This window comes from Vombatus ursinus, unplaced genomic scaffold, assembly GCF_900497805.2.
Source record: "Vombatus ursinus unplaced genomic scaffold, bare-nosed wombat genome assembly UNPS02014962.1, whole genome shotgun sequence".
NCBI lineage: Eukaryota > Metazoa > Chordata > Mammalia > Diprotodontia > Vombatidae > Vombatus > Vombatus ursinus.
In genome coordinates, this window is record NW_020954740.1 from 289,943 (window position 1) to 308,189 (window position 18,247).

Genomic DNA, 18,247 nt, shown 5'->3' on the forward strand with positions numbered 1-18,247 from the left:
GGAGGATTTTCATTGTCTTCTACTTTCTACCAATATGATCTAGAAGCATAGGATTTTGAGTTTGTCTCCTTAGAGACTTCTGATATAAATGTATGTGTATAAATGTATGTTGCTAGTTGCTATTTGTTCCTAAAAGAATACTGAGTTTTTAATAAGTTGGAACCATATTTATTTTTAAACGCCATTCCAAAGGAAATGTGAGACAGCTAGAACATAACCAATAGAAAAATACTGATAGCTTCAGAAGATGGTGTTGAAGTCTGAAATATGCACTGTTTAAATAGCCTTTAGATGAAATTTGTTATTAATATTACATTAGAGGAAGCAGGTCCAAGAAATACTAAAGACTTAGCATTGATTACAGTAAATTTCTTCAGTTTAATCTGCTGGACAAAAGTTTTATCAAATAAATCTCCAATACATTGGACCCATTGTCTTAACATATGGGGCTTTAATCATCATTAAATTATAATTGAGGTTATGGGAATATTATTAACAAGTTCAAGAAAATTGTATAATACCTGAAATGCTAAAGAAAAGGGTTCATAAATTTTTTTTTTGTAAGACATTCAGGATTAAGTGACTTTTATAAGGCCAGAGCTTATAAAATCTTTTAAAAGTAACAGAATGGGGGGCAGCTAGATGGTGCAGTAGATAGCGTACCAGTCCTGGAGTCAGGAGAACCTGAATTCAAATCTGTCCTCAGACACGTAACACTTACTAGCTGTGTGACTCTGGGCAAGTCACTTAGCCCCAATTGCCTCACCAAAAAAAAAAAAAAAAAACCAAAAGTAACAGAATGAATTCTTTTTGTCACATATTATCATTCATAAAGCATAAAGCAGAGAAATATAGTTTGCCCAAGATTTTCACACAGTCACTTCTCACTGTCCAAAGAGAAGTAGAATTACCTTTAGATAAAAGGTGAGAAAAAATTTTTTTAAAAATTAAAAAAACAATTAGGGTAGGTAAATGGTGAGAACAATCAGCCTAACAACCCATAAAGGAAATATCAGATGATAATTACCAGTTTTGTTAGAGACTATGCCATGTAGTTGGGTTATCAGTGTATTGAGTTAGTATATCAACACACTTATCTAGCAGGTAACCCAGAAGAGTCAACCCAGCAGAACAAAGCTGCTCCCTGCCACCAAAACCTCTCTCTTTAAACCAGTTTTCTCCCAATTATGCTATGAAAATTGCAGGTCTTGAAATGTTGTGATCTCTAAAAAAAGGTATTATGGGTAACCCGAAAGTCAGTGGGGATACAGATACATGGTGGGAGTAAGTAAGCTGCAACCTACTTAACCAGCACACAAGAAGTGACAGAAATGATATCTTTAGGAAATATAAGATTGTAGAAAGATGGGGCCAGTCATGTGGTCAGAGGAAAAGATGACAGTTAAACAACTTGAATGTTGCAGTGGCATTATAATACAGATTGTGGGTAGTTCTTCAGTGAAAGATCTGTGGAAGAAAAATGGAGAAGAATCACATAGAATAGGAAAGGATCAACAGGTTGCAGTCAGTCTTTGATGGAAGAAATCCCATATTGATGTATTCATGGAGTGTTATCTAAGATTCCTCCATTGAAGAGATCAGATGCCTCATCAAAGTAGGGAGCTGATCTTTCAGGCTTTTCAAAGGCTGTGCCAATGAAGACCAAGCATTGGAAGGTACTAATCAAGCAGGGAAGGCTTAGAATATGATATGGTCCTAGAATGAACTGTTTATATAGATCTAGATATATCTGGATAGAGATAGATCTATATCCGAGTTAGTATACCAGTACATAATGTATACCAATACTTTAGGACTTTATATCTAGATATAGTTATATCTGAAATCTGAAATAAAGACCAAAAGTTATAAATACATACATACATGCATTTATATATGCAGAGCCTTTTTCAAAAGGCTCATCATCAGAAGGCCTCATAGTAATGGATTTTTTATTCCAGTAAGTCCTGAAGACAAGCACTTAGATGGGTTGTAATGTATGTCAGTGGAGGGAATACCCACCCCAATGAAATCAAGGACCTTTAAAGTACTGAAGGTATTTCAAAATTTCATACTATATATTTAGTAAATTGTTGTTGTTGCTGCTGTTGTTGTTTGTCCTTTGTTCTCAAACAGGACCAGGACATCAGGGAGGTGATGCCATGACATGCAAGTGAATTGGATTTAAGCGAGGGAGGGCTGTGCAAAGTCACCAGCCTCACTTTCTCCTCTGGAGCCATCTGGGTCCAGTGGCAAGATATAGATCAGGAAGACTAGAAATGGCCTTGGAAGCCATGAGAGACCTTGGCCTTTTTAAGCTAAGTTCTTTAACAGGTGTCAGTTTGACTGAGGCAACGCCCATTCAGTGATTAAGGCTAGGTAAGAAATGAGATAGAAAATGGCCTATTTACCCAGTCAAAAAACAAAACAAAACAAAACAAAAAAACCATCAATCTGGGAGGGGAAGACCCTCAGGGTTTCTAGCTAAAACAGAAACAATCGCTATTTACATTCACTCTGAGCCAATCAGAGTGATTTAGCTATTTAATAAATTACATTTAGGATGTATGGATATTATTAATCACACTAGTATCTGTTTCAGGAAAATTGTGTAACACATGAAATACTGAAGAAAGTGTGTCCCTCAGAGGCTGCTCTTGTAAGAGATCCTAGTGTGCAGTGTAAAGTTAGATTCAGGTAATGTTCATGTATTCATTTACTTCAAGATTGAGTAGAAATAATAGAGCCCCTAATCTGATTCCAAATGACTAACTTTTAGTCTTTTTTCAGATTTGGTGGTAAGAACTTTCCACCTTTTATTGTGTTTAAAATTTTTCTTCACACTGGAGGCCATGGGAACAAATATTTCAGTGGAAAAAATACATTGAGGCCATCGAGTGAGGTGACTTACTAAGATATCCTTTTTTGTTAATCCATCATAGCTTCTTAGAATCATAAATTGATAGGTCATTTATGTTGGAATTGGTTTTTAGAAGTCATCAAGGCCCCTCATTTTGCCAGTAAGGGTATTGAGGACCAGAATACTTAAGTGACTTAACCATGGTCACATCTCCAGTGTGGTAGGAACAATATCTTCTATGTAGGCTAGGCAGATCTTTTTTCCCTGCAAGACAGGGAAATTGTCCTAAGGACTAAGGACATGAGGATTAAGCTGTTGAGGAAGCTTCCTGTTATGTACATAAGGCCCTTCAGACTTAGTGGTTGTCTCACTATTGTGTGAGTCCCCACAGCCAACATAACCTGATGACCAGACTTCCCTCCTACACATTAAACTGTTTAATATTCAGAGCCCTTCCTAACCTGGCCTCTTTCCCCTACTTTTTTTTATACTGTCCCCTCATTCCCCCCCTCCCCTAATCACCTCCAGGATCAAATACAAAATCCTTTGTTTGGCATTCCGAGCCTTTCATAACCTACTCCCTACCTTTCCAGTCTTCTTCCACCTTACATATCCTCCAGTGACGCTGGCATCCTTACTGTTCCTTGAATAGGACTCTACCATCTCTCTAGCATTTTCCCTGGCTGTCTCCTATACCTGAAATGCTCTCCCTCCTCATTTCTATCCCCTGGCTTCCCACACTTCAAGTCCCAGCTTAAATCCTACCTTCTAGAGGAATATTTTCCAAACCCCTCATAATTCTAGTGCATTCCATCTTTTAATTGTTTCCTATTTATCCTGCACATACCTTGTTTGTACATATTTATTTGCTTGTTGTCTCTGCCATTCAGTTGTAAACTCCTTGAGGGCAGGGATTGATTTTTGCCTCTTTTTGTATTCCCAGGACTTAGCACAGTGCCTTACCTATAGTAGGTGCTTAATAGATGTTTATTGACTGACTGATTTAACTACCTCAACCAGTGCTGGATCCTTGTTGAGCATCCTTTGAATGCTATGGCTAAGTAAAAATCCCTTTGTGGAATTTTAGATGGCCAACAAATATCCTGTTTTGTTCCAGTCCTGAATCTGAAGATTCAAGCCCAGCCTATAAAATTTGACAGTAGTTGGTAGGATTGAAACAAAATGAAACACAAAATGAAAAACACAATGAAATTGTTAGATGTAGGCCATCTAACAGTTAATAAAAAGATAATTTATGATAACATTGCAAGGATACTCAGTAGGATATAGCACAATTTTATGTAGATGTATTCTCCCTTATCTCCTTGTATAAACATGCCTCAGTAGAACGTGTTAGCTATAATGTCTTACATGACATTGGGTTGGCCACTGAGTCTGAACAGTCCATCTTGGGCTGGTCTTTTATGTCCTAGGCAACTAGGAAACCTCTCAATATGTTAAGCCTTAGTCCTTCCAACCAATCAAGTCTCAGGACAGCTTCCTTGTCTTTAAGAGAAAAAAACCACAAACTTGTCTTGTTGTTCAGTAGTGTCTGACTCTTTATGACCCCTTTTGGGGTTTTCTTGGCAAAGATACTGGAATGGTTTGACATTTCCTTTTCCAGCTCATTTTACAGTTGAAGAAACTGAGGCAAACAGGGTTAAATGACTTGCCCAGGATTTCACAGCTAGTAAGTGTCTGAGGCCAGATTTGAACTCAAGAAGATGAATCTTCTGACTCTGGGCCTGCTGCTCTATCCATTATACCACCTAGCTGCCCCAGACTAGTCTATATGGCAGGTATTGTTCCTACCACACTGAATTTTAGGGTTCATTCAATAAATTATGAATAAAGTATCTAAGTTATATAGACTAGTTTTGTAAAATCGAAATTACTTGTCTAGTCAAAAATGTCTAAAAGGATCTTGTAATATCTTTATTGAAACAGTATATATACATATATGTGTATATCTTATGTATATGTGTACATATGTATATGTACACATATATACATATACGTGTACATATGTATATGTACACATATATACATATACATAGGTAGATACACATATATAAATTATGGTTCTAGCTTCTGTCCTGCGTGATAGTAAAAAGAACATCATACTGGGAGACCAGAAACCTTTCTTTATCTCTGATCTGTTACTGGTCTGTTTTGTGACCTTAAGCAAATCACTTCTCTCTAGGCCTCAGTTTTCTCATTTGTGAAACAAAGATCAGATTAGATGATATCTGAATCCCCTTTCAGTTTTATTTTTAAATGTGATGCATCAGAGCAGATGTCTCTTAAAACAGTAGTTCTTTAAGAACTCTAGAATTTTTAAGTTGTCCACTAGCTCAGTTCTGTTGGAGTGGCAGTAGAAAAAATGCTTTTATAAACTGTTTCAAAGATGTTATTTTTCTGTGTTAATATTGCAGAAATGTTTTCCTTTTGAATAACCAGCTTCTGGAAGAAAACGATGGATTATGTTGTGACATGAACTCCCTAAGTCATATGGACACATCATAATAACAAAAATTGTTGCTGCTATTTGTGAATTTTTTTATTTGCTGTTCCCTTTCACAGGCAGTGGTTGATGCCTGCAAACTAATGGGAAATCGGAAATATTATGACCAAATAATACAAGACCAACTTCAATTCCAAAAGTATAAAGTTGCTGATGAAGTTGATGTTGTTACCATGAAGGATTACATGCACGTAAGGATTATTTTCAGTATTTTAGATATTAATGAGAAAGACTTCCCTTCATCTTATCTCTAAAAGAAAAAAAATCATATATTGGAATAATATATTGGAATAATTCATATTAATTCTGTGTAAAGTGATAAGACTTTAAAAAAGAAACATAACTCATTTTTATGTTCATTCTGATTAAGTTTTCACATTAGTGATAAAAGGAGTTTGAAATTTTGTCTTCTATTTCTTTGGTTCTATAAATCAAGATTCTGTATATAATTCTGTATTTCATGCAGATACTTGAATTACACGAATCATGAATACAGAATTATATACTGAATCTTGATTTATAGAACCGAAGAAGTAGAAGACAAAATTTCAAATTCCTTTTATCACTAATGTGAAAACTTAATCAGAATGAACATGAAAGTCCATGAAGAAGGATAACTTAAGAGTCATGAAAAAATTTAGCTAGAATGTACCTTAGAGATCTCCTAGTCAAACCCCTTTGTTTGTTTGCTCCTTTAGAGGAGTAAATGGAGAACCAGGGAAATTATGTACTATATGTAATTCTTTTGCATTTACTGAATTTTCATTTTCTCTTTACTGCCTTTATTTCAAACAAGATGCCATGAACACATAATTGTCAAAACTTTACTGAGGGTTAAGAGTTCTGTATAATTTATATTACTGATAAGACCAGTAGTTGCCACCATTGATTTTATGTACTAAAGAATCATTGAACCATCCCTCAAAGCTTTATCCTGGGCCATCTTTTCTCTCTGTATATCCTCTTTCTTGGTGATCTCATCATCTCTCTTGGGTTCAGTTCTCATATAGATGACTCTCAAAACTATCTCAAATCCTAATCTCTCTCCTTAGCTCTAGTTTTACCTTTGAACATCCAAAACATGGTTCATTACCTTTCTCTCTAAATCCACCCACCGTTACCACAACTCTTTCTTCCAAATACCACCATCCTTCTAGTTACTGGGGTTATCAGCCAAAGAGTCATCCTTCTCCTTCACCCCACACTGAGTCTAATCAGATGCCAAGTCCTATTTATTCTCCTACCACAATATTTCTAGTAAATATCTCATTCTTTACATTCATATGGCCACCTTCCTACTTCACACCATCATCATCCATCACCTGTACTACTACAATAGTATCATGACTGGACTCTGCAATTCCATTTTCAGGCCTTGCCAATCCATCGTCCATATAGCTGCCAAATTAGCATTCCTAAAAAGTGGGTATGGCAGCATCACTCCCTCACTCACGAAACTTTTGTGAACTCCTATTACCTCAAGAATAACATACTAGCTCCACACATTCACAATTAAGGACCTTTGTAATCTGACTCTAGTTTACCTCTTTAGATTTATTGCACATCATTCCCCATGTGCACTCTGTTCTAGCCAGATGAGTTTATTTTCTCTTTTCCCAACTTGACATTCCATCTCCCATTGTTATTCCTTTGCACAGACTGTAATCCAGGCCTGGAATGTACTCCAATCTCACCACCACCTCCCTGAATACCTAATTCTTAGTACAGAGAGTACTAAGTACTTCTTTTCCTTAAATTTGCTTTAATCTACTTATCTGTTTACATGTTGTAGTCTTCCAATAGAACATAAATTTCTTAAATGAAAGAACTTTTTCAGCTCTTATATTTGTATCCCCAGCAGGCAGTTAATAATGAATGATTCCTAGGAAAATATATTGCTACCAGTATAAGTCTAATAATAATAAAAATATATTATTAGACTTATAAATCAGTATATTGCTGTTGATAATAGTTTACTAAATTTTAATGAAGCACTTGACAAAGTATCTCAGATTGTTCTTGTGGACAAGATAATATGGACTAGACAATAGCATAAGAGATGGCTTTGGAATTATTTGAAAGGCCAGACTCAAAGCGTAATAACTAATCATTCTATACCAACTTGAAAAGAGGTCTCTGGGGCAGCTAGGTGGTGCAGTGGATAGAGCACCAGCTCTGAAGTCAGGAGGACCTGAGTTCAAATCCGGCCTCAGACCAAACACTTGACACTTACTAGCTGTGTGACCCTGGGCAAGTCACTTAACCCCAATTGCCTAACAAAAAAAGAAAGAAAGAAAGAAAGAAAAAGAAAAAAAAAGAAAGAAAAGAGGTCTCTGATAGTGTCTCAGGGATCTGCCCTAGGACTTGTGCTATATAGTATTTTTATCAGTTACTTAGATAAAGACGTAAATGAAGTACTTGACAGTTTTAAAAGTGACACAAAGCTGGATGGGATAGCTAACAAGTTGAGTGGCATTCAGGATCTAAAAGGACCTGACTAAAATTTTGGGTCAAAATAAAGTATAATCAGCATAAATGTAAAATTGTATACTAGAGTTCAAAAAAATTTCCTTCATGTAAAGAAAATAGAGGAAGGCATGAATAGATAGTAGATGATCAGAAAAAGATATGTGGGTTTTACTGGATTAAAAACTCAATATGAGTCAACAGTATTTTATGACATCCAGAATAGCTAACATGATCTTAGACTGAATAAAAGTGGACATGATACCCAGGACTAGGGCAGTAATTGTTCCACTGTGCTCTTCCCTGGTTAGATTACATCTGTATTATTGTGTTTAGTTTGGGGTGTCACATTTAAGGAGTACAATGATAAGCTGGAAAATGTCCAGAGAAGTATGACCAAGATGGTGAAGGGCTCTTACAGTCATATCATATGAGGATTGACTGTAGAAACTGGCCACTGTTTAGGTGGTCCTGTAAAGGAGTCAGGATAGTTATCTCAAAGTATTTGGAGAAATTTCATGTATAATGGGGTGGATAAGACTTATTCTGCTTGGCCCCAGAAGGTATGATTAGTAGTGGTAGATAGAAGAGGCAGATAAGAAAATCTAGGCTTAATGTAAAGAAGAACTTTCTAATAATTAGTTATCCAGCTCAAAGAATGACTTGCCTCTTAGGGTAGGGTGTCTGCCCTACCTGGTGAACTTCAAACAAAGGTTGGATGACCATAACCACTTGTTTTTGTTGTAGAGAGAATTTTTGTTCAGATAAGAGTTCTACTGGATGGCCACTGGATTTTTTTTGCAGTTCTGAGAATCTCTGATTCTGTGGTGTGTCATTGTTGAGAGTGTGCATGTGCGGGATTAGCACAAGAAACATAGGGAGAGAAATACAAAGAAGATAGACTTGAAGAGATACGTGGAACCCCAACAAGTCACATGCCCTACCTTTTTTTTTAAGCTTTTACTTAGTATTTTATTTTTCCCCAGTTATATGTACAAACAATTTTTAACATTCATTTTTAAAACTTTGAATTCCACATTCTCTCCCTCCCTCCCCACCCCCCATTGAGAAGGCAAGCAATTCGATAAAGATTATACATATGTAGTCATGCAAAACATATTCATTATAGTCATGTTGTGAAAGAAAAAACAGACAAGGAAAAAAACTCAAGAAAAGTAAAGTTAAAAAAAAAGTATGCTTCCATCTGTATTCAGACACCATCAATTCTTTCTCTGGGGATGGATACCATTTTTCATCATAAGTTCTTCATAGTTGTCTTGGATCGTTGTATTGCTGACAATAGCTAAGTCATTTACAGCTGATCATCTTACAATATTGCTCTTACTTTGTACGCAGTACATTTCCCGTGCAAGTCTTTCTAGGTTTTTCTGAGAGCATCCTGCTTATCATTTCTTATACCACAATGGTATTCCTTTATAATCACATACCACAACTTGTTCAGCCATTCTTCAATTGATGGGTATCACCCCGACTTCAAATTCTTTACCCTCAGAAAAGAGCTGCTATAAATATTTTTGTGCATATAGGTCCTTTTCCTTTTTGTTTTGCTTTTTTTTTAATCTCTTTTGGGATACAGACCTAGTAGTGGTATTGCTAGGTCAAAGGGTATGCATGGTTTTATAGTTCTTGGGCATAGTTCCAAATTGCTCTACAGAATATGCCCTACTTCTTTCTTGTAAGAATGCAAAACTGTACCTTCCATTGCCTGCTTCCTGTCCCTCCCGCTCAAGCAGGGATATAGTAGAAAGAAGTCCAAGACTTTTGGAGTTAGGGCATAGGTTCAAATTATGTTTCTAACACTTACTAGCTCTGTGACTATGAGCAAAACACTTTTTTTTAGCCTCAGTTATTTCATTGGTAAAATGGGGTAATAATTCACTGCCTACCTTACTGTTGTGAAGAAATGCTTTGTAAACAAACCATAGAGCATGAGATGTTTTCAGATTAATTTTTCTGAGACAAACTTTACATTTTGTTTCATTTAATTTCGAAACAAAATTAAAATTGGAATAACTAAAAATATTTCAAATGAAAATAATGAACTGAGTACTCATCCTCTAAGAATGACCTGTTCTCTAAATGACTTATTCAGATATCTTCTGAACTTCAATATGTCAAGAAATAGTACTGCTAGTTACCCTGAACACAATGGTCAATTAATTTCAGTTCATCATGTATTGAACACCAAATTTGTGTAGGACACTATGTTAGTGCTAAGGGAAATTTAAAAGAAAACAGGATTCCTGCACAAGAAACTTGCTGATCTCGGTGTATCTGTTTTATACAGAGCAGAAATTGTTAAGAAACTTCCACTGAAAATTTAGAGTAACTCCATTGGGTAATTAGTCTTGGTTTTTTGTTCTATAGTTTACCAGTTTTCTGGATGAAACCCCAGCATATCTTGGTGGCAAAAGTAACTGCTGGAGAAGGCTGAGCCTGGAAAACTTTCCAAAGACAATGATAATGTATGACATAATGGATTATGCAACATCTGGAACACTCTCAGATCGTCTGCAAAAAGAATTGAAGTATCTGTTGCAAAAACCAAAATCTAAAGAGATGCAGCATGACCAGCTCCGGATTGTTTCTCAAATTAGGTAAAAATGATTTATCATCATTCAACTATAAGTGAGATAAATGTTTAGTTACTCTAATACTCTGTATTTAAAAGAGAACTAGTTCTCTTAATATGAATCTCCTATAGATTATCATTTATGAGGTTTTTTAAAAATTTTTTTTATTAATTTATTTTAATTTATCAACAAACACTTCCATAAGCTTTTGAGTTTTAAATTTTTCTCCCCCTCCCTCCTTACCTCCCTTCCCAAGATGGCGCGCAATCTAATATAGGCTATACATATGCATTCCTATTCAATATATTTTCACATTAGTGATATGTAAGTAAGAATTAGAACTAATAGGAGGAACCACCAGAAAGAAGAAACAAAACACAGGAAAAAAAAATAGCAAATAGTATGCTTTGATCTGCATTCAAACTCCATAGTGCTTTCTTTGGATGTGGATAGCATTTTCCATCATGAAGCTTTTGGAGATGTCTTAGATCCTTGTATTGCTGAGAGGGGTTAGGGCTATCAAAGTCAGTCATCACTCAATGTGGCTGTTACTGTGTACAACATTCTCCTGGTTCTGCTCACTTCACTCAGCATCAAACCATACAAGTCTTTTCAAGTTTGTCTGAAGTCTGCCTGTTCATTTCTTATAGCACAATAGTATTCCATTACATTCATATGTTACATTCACAATTATGATTACTATCTGTGTCTTTCTCTCCATCCTTTTTCCCCCGTTTATGCTTTTCTTTTTCCTTTCTCCTCTTCCCTCTTCACTAATCTTTTGCTTTTGACCACCACCTCCCTCAGTCCCACCTCCCTTCTATTAGCCCACTCCATTTTCTTTCCCCTTTTCCCTCCTACTGCCTATAGGGCATGTTAGATTTCTATGCCTAACTGATTATGTTATTCCCTTCTTGAGCCAAATCTGATGAGAGTAAGATTCAAACAATGCTCATCTCCCTGCCTTCTTTCCCTCTGCTGTAATAGGTTTTTGTGCCTTTTCCTGTGATGTAATTTACCCTTGTCTGCCTCCTCCTTTCCTTTTCTCTCAGTACATTTTCTTAGTTAGATCAGATTAATTCACTTACTTGGATCCATTTAACCCACTTGATTAGATTTTTTTCCTCATTACATCAAAGTCAATTTATACCCACCCCCTTTATGTATACCCCTTTAACATGGTGTAATAACAATACAGTTCTCAAGAGTTACAAGTGTCATCTTCCTTTGTAGGGATGTGAACAGTTTGCCCTTATTAATAACATGTTGTTTCTTTCTGTCCTGTTTACCTTTTTATGTCTCTCTTGAGTCTTGTATTTGAAGATCAAATTTTCTGTTGAGCTCTGGTCTTTTTATCAGGAAGGTATGGAAGTCCCCTATTTCGTTAAATATCCATCTGCTCTCCTGAAAGATCAAGCTCATTTTTTCTGGGTCATTTAGGAGTTTTTTCTACCAAGTCTTGAAGGTCTCATGGTTTTTCAGCACAAAAATATTGATGACTTATAGAAGTAGCAAAATGTTTTAGCCCTTCTCTTTACAAGGTCAGCTGACACCCACTTCTCAATTACTTTCTATTACAAGTAACCTTTTTTACATTTTACCAAGGTTTTCTTTTTAAAAAATGTTTTTATTACAAACTTGTTAACCATCAACTCACCTCACCTCCATCTCTCTTAGCTTCATTGGCTTCCTTCAAGATTCAGCTCAAATCTCACCTTCTGCAGGAAGCCTTTCCCACTCCCACCCACCAGGTCTTCCCTCTGAAGGTAATTACCTTCAATCCATGATTGATAGATAGATAGAGATAGAGAGAGAGATAGAGAGAGAGAGACAGACAAACTGACATGTATATATATATCTATCAATCTGTATAGACATGGATACCTTGTATGCACATAGTGATTTACATGTCATCTCACCCCTTAGAATTTGAACTCATCGAGACAGAGACTGTTTTTGCCTTTCTTTGTATTTCTAGTACTTAGCATAGTGCCTGGCTCTTAGTAGGTGCTTAGTAAATGTTTGTTGACTGATTAATATGTGAAATACAGAGGTAATAATGCATAAAATCCTTTGTGTTTGACAAGATATAATGAAATGAATGAGTAAACACAATATTTTTTGTGTTCTCTTCCATATCTGTATAAAGTTCTGCTACAAATTTTCTCTTATTCTCTTAGAGATTATAGAAAGCTGCCACATGGTTTTTTGGTTGGACCAATAAGAAATCAAAGGGTTTCCTATCCCTCAAAAAGCTCTTTGCTCTGAAAGTACTGCCTTGCATCACCAGTGGCTCTCTGGCAGTTGCTACTGAGAGAATATTGCCAGAGCACCATTTAAAGCTCTCATCGTATTGCCATCTGAGGAAACATGAACAAAATATAGCAGCTCTAATTTTACTTTTTTTTTCTCCAATGACTGTTAAGCCCATCTAATTTACCAATAGTCAGAGAGGAGGGGTATAGTGGAGAAAGGGCCAACCTTGGTTGGATTCAGGAAGACTTTGATTAAGTCCCTGTTTCTGATATATATTAGCTTTGTAGCTATGGACAAGTCACCTAACCTTTAAGTGCTCCCAGGCAACTATTAAAGAATACAAGTTTCCCATCTTTAGAGGGAATTTTCTTTTTTCTTTTCTTTTTTAAAATTAATTTTATTTATTTTTTTGTTACATTTTGAGTTCCAAGTTTTCTCCCTCCACCCCTCCCAACCCCACATTAGAGAAAGTCAGCATTTGACATCAATATACATGTGGGACTATACAATACACATTCTTTTGGTTCTACTTGTTTAACTGCATAATTTGATGCAATTCTTTCCATGTTTTTCTAAAACCAACCTGCTCATCATTTCTTACAGCACAATAGTATTCCATAACAATCATATACCACATATACCACAACCTATTCAGCCTTTTCCCAATTGATGGGCATCTCCTCACTTTCCAGTTCTTTGCCACCACAAAGAGAGCTGCTAAAAATATTTTAGAACATATAGGTTCTTTTCCTTTTTCCCTGATTACCTTGGGAAACAGACCTAATAGTGGTATTGTTGGGTCAAAGAGTATGCAGAGTTTTACAATTCTTTAGGCATAATTATAAATGGCTCTCCAAAATGGTTGGATCAGTTCACAATTCCACCAACAGTGTATTAGTGTCCAATTTTCCCACATCTCTTCCAACGTTTGTCATTTTCCCCTTCTATTGTTTTAGCCAATCTGATAGGTGTGAGATGGTACCTCAGGGTTGTTTTAATTTTCATTTCTCTAATCAATAATGATTTAGAGCATTTTTTCATATAACTACATATAGCTTTGATTTCTTTATCCCTAAACTCCCTTTGATCATTTATCAATTAGGGAATGACTTATAATGTCTTATAAAATTGGCTCAGTTCTCTATATATTTGAAATATGAAGCCTTTGTCTGAGAAACTGCCTATAAAAATCCCTCCCCCCCAGTTTTCTGTTTTCCTTCCAGTCTTGGCTACATTGGTTTTATTTGTACAAAACCTTTTCGGTGTAATGTAATCAAAAGCAGCCATCCCATAATGCTTATTCTCTTTTTTATTCATAAATTCTTCTCTTATCCATAAATCTGATAGGTAATATATTCTATACTCTTCTAACTTACTTATATCTCCCGTTATGTCTAGGACATATATCTACTTTGACTTTATGTTGGTAAACAATGTAAGATAATTGGTATTTACCTTTAGTCTTCTGCCAGACTGCTTTCCAGTTTTCCCAGCAATTTTTACTAAATAGTGAGTTCTTATCCTCAAAGCTTAGATCCTTATGTTTATCAAATACTAGGTTACTATAATAATTTACTACTGTGTGTTGGATATTCTCTGTTCCACTGATCCACCCTTCTCTCTTAGCCAGTACCACATAGTTTTGATAATTACTGCCTTATACTACAATTTAAGATCTGGTACTGCTAGCCCTCCTTTTCCTTTATGTTTTAAAAAATTAATACCTTTGATATTCTTGGCCTTTTGTTCTTTCAAGTGAATTTGTTATTATTTTTTTCTAGCTCAATAAAATAATTTTTGGTAGTTTAATTAGGATGGCACTGAATAAGTAAATAAGTTTAGGTAGAATTGTCATTTCTATTATATTGACTGGGCCAATCATTATTTCTCCAATTATTTAAATCTGACTTTATTTATATAAAAATGCTTTATAATTATGTTCATATAATTCTTGGATTTGTCTTGGCAGATATACTCCCAAGTATTTTATATTATCTATGGTTATTTTATTTTTTGGTTTGTTTTTTGCTAGGCATTGGGGTCTATGGTTATTTTAGCAGCTCTCTCTTTTTTTTTTTTTTTTTTGGCTAGGCAATGGGGTTAAGTGACTTGCCCAGGGTCACAGAGCTGGTAAGTGTCAAGTGTCTGAGGCTGGATTTGAACTCAAGTCCTCCTAACTCCATGGCTGGTGCTTTATCCACTTAGCTACCTAGCTGCCCCACTCTGTGCTTATTTTAAATGAAGTGTCTTTTGCTATCTCTTCTTACAGGGCTTTGTTGGTGATATATAGAAATGCTGATGATTTATGTAGATTTATTTTATATCCTGCTACTTTATTAAAATTACTGTCAACTAACTTTTTAGTTGAATCTCTAGAATTTTCCAAGTTTATCATCATATCATCTGCAAAAAGACATAGTTTTATTACCACATTGCCCATACACATTTCCTTCAATTTCTATTTCTTCTTTTATTGCTATAGCTAGAATTTCTTTTTTTTAATTTTTTAAAAATTTTTTTAAATTAATTTATTTTGATTTTATCAACAATCACTTCCATAAGCTTTGAAGTTTTAAATTTTTCTCCCTCTCCCTCCTCCCCCAAGATGGCTCACAATCTGATATAGGCCACACATATACATTCCTATTAAACATATTTTCACATTAGTGATGTTGTAAGGAAGAATTAGAACCAATAGGAGGAACCATCAGAAAGAGAAAACAAAACGGAAGAGAAAAAAAATAGCTAATAGTATGCTTCGATCTGCATTCAAACTCCATAGTTCTTTCTTTGGATGTGGATAGCATTTTCCATCATGAGACCTTTGGTGATTTCTTAGATCCTTGCATTGCTGAGAAGGGCTAAGTCTATCAGTGTTAGTCATTGCACAGTGTGGTTGTTAACTGTGTACAACGTTCTCCTGTTTCTGTTCACTTCACTTGGCATCAGTCCATACAAGTCTTCCCAGGTTTTTCTGAAGTCTGCCTGCTCATCATTTCTTATAGCACAATAGTATTTCATTACATTCATATACCACAACTTGTTCAGCCATTTCCCAATTGATGGGCATCCCCTCAATTTCCCATTCTTTGCCACCACAAAAAAAGCTGCTATAAATATTTATGTACATGTGGGTCCTTTTCCCATTTGTATAATCTCTTTGGGATATAGCACTAGAAGTGCTATTGCGAGGTCAAAGGGTACGCACGTTTTAATAGCCCTTTGGGCATAGTTCCAAATTGCTCTCCAGAATGGTTGGATCATTTCACAACTCCACCAACAATGCATTAGTGTTCTAATTTTCCCACATCTTCTCCCACATTTCTCTATAGCTAGAATTTCTAATACAATATTAAATAATATTGGGGATACTCGGCATCCTTGTTTCACTCCTGATCTTACTGGGAAGGCTTCTAGCTTATCTCCATTATAAATAATGCTTCCTAATGGATTTGGGTAGATGCTTCTTATCACTTTAAGAAAAAATACATTTATATCTTTGCTTGCAAGTGTTTTTGTTTTGTTTTGTTTTTGACTGGACAATGGGGTTAAGTGACTTGCCTAGGCTCACACAGCTAGTAAGTGTCAACTGTTTGAGGCCGGATTTGAACTCAGGTTCTCCTGACTTCAGGGCCTGTGCTCTATCCACTGCGCCACCTAGCTGTCCCATGCTTTCAAGTATTTTTAATAGGAATGAGTGTTGTATTTTATAAAAATCTATTAATATAATCACATGATTTTTGTTACTTTTGTTATTGACATAATCAGTTATGTTAATAGTTTTCCTTATGTTAGACCCATCCCCGCATTCCCATATAATTCACAATATATAATTTTTGTGATATATTATTGTAGTCTCCCAGCTAGTATTTTATTTAGGATATTTGCATCAATATTGATTTGTGAAATTGATCTATAATTTTCTTTCTCTGATTTTACTCTTCTTGGTTTAGGTATCAGCACCGTATTTGTTTCATAAAAGTGTTATAGGACTCCTTCTTTGACTATCATTCCAAATAATTTATTTAATATTGGAATTAGTTGATCTTTAAATGTTCAGTAGAATTCACATTAAATCCATCTGGTCCTGATGTTTTTTTCTTAGGAAGCTCATATTTGGCCAGTTCCAATTTCTTTTTCTAAAATACATTTATTTAGATATTCTATTTCCTCTTCTGTTAATCTGGACTGTTTATATTTTTGTAAATATTCTTCTGTTTTGCTTAAAGTGTTAAATTTATTCACATATAATTAGGCAAAATAATTCCTAATAATTGTTTTAATTTCATCTTTATTAGTGGTATATTAACTCTTTATTTTTGATACTAGTGATTTGATTTTCTTCTCTCTTTTTAAAAATCATATTAACCAATGGTTTGTCAGTTTCACTGTTTTTTTCTTTTATAAAACTAGCTTCTACTTTTATTTTTTATTCAATGGTTTTCTTAATATTCAGTTTATTCATCTCTTCTTTAATTTTCAGGATTTCCAATTTGGTGTTTAATTGGGGATTTTTAATGTGTTCTTTTTTCTAGGTTTTTTTTTTAATTGTATACCCAGTTCTCTATTTTTATTGATGTAAGCATTTAAAGATATAAAATTTCCTCTGATTATTGCTTTTGCTGCATCCCATAAGTTTTGGTATGTTGTCTTATTATTATAATTTCTTTAATAAAATTTTTTATTGTTTATATGATTTGTTCTTTGGCTGACTCATTCTTTAAGATTAGGTTATTTAGTCTCCAATTAATTTTTAATCTCTGTTTCCATGGTACTTTATTAAATATAATTTTTATTGCATTGTGATTTGACAATGATGGAATTAATATTTCTGCTTTTCTGCATTTGACTATAAAGTTTTTATGCCCTAATATGTGATCAATTTTTGTAAAAGTGCCATGTACCACTGAGAAAAAGGTATATTCCTTTCTATTCCCATTCAATTCTCTCCAGAATCTGGTATATCTAGCTTATCTAAGATTCTATTCATCTTCTTTACTTCTTACTTATTTTTTGGTTAGATTTATCTAATTCTAAGAGGGGAAGGCTGAAGTCTCTCACTATTACAGTCTTGCTATCTATTTCCACCAGTAATTCATTTACCTTTTCCTTTATAAATTTGGTTGCTGTAGCATTTGGTGCATATATACTTAGTATTGATATTACTTCATTATTTATGGTACCTTTTAATCTAATGTAATTTCCATTATCTCTTTTAATTAAATCTATTTTAGCTTTAACTTTGAGATCATGATTGCTATCCCTGCTTTTTTTGCATCAGTTGAAGCATAATAAATTCTACTCCAGCTGTTTATTTTTACTCATTGTGTATCTCTCATTTTTAAATGTGTTCTTATAAGCAACATATTGTCAGGTTCTGGCTTTTAATCCATTCTGCTGTCCATTTCCATTTTATAGGTGAGTTCATCCTATTCACATTCAAAGTTATAATTAATAGTTGTATATTTCCCTCCATCCTATTTTCCCCACTGTTTATCCTCTCTGTCTCTCTCTCTGTGTCTCTGTCTCTCTTTCTTTCTCTCTCCC

At 34.8% G+C, this 18,247-nt stretch overlaps 1 protein-coding gene across 2 annotated transcripts in view; it reads left to right on the top strand.

The window, feature by feature from the left end:
* The window catches only part of CUNHXorf58 (chromosome unknown CXorf58 homolog), a 56,582-nt gene that overhangs the window by 21,340 nt on the left and 16,995 nt on the right, over positions 1-18,247 (top strand). Inside the window, exons 4-7 of one of the 2 annotated variants that reach the window (XM_027845460.1) lie at positions 2,603-2,697; positions 2,791-2,902; positions 5,444-5,575; positions 10,239-10,468. In XM_027845460.1, the coding sequence (XP_027701261.1) occupies positions 2,603-2,697; positions 2,791-2,902; positions 5,444-5,575; positions 10,239-10,468 (569 nt within the window). The remainder of the gene's footprint in view (positions 1-2,602; positions 2,698-2,790; positions 2,903-5,443; positions 5,576-10,238; positions 10,469-18,247) is intronic. The other variant, XM_027845461.1, reaches the window with a different exon arrangement.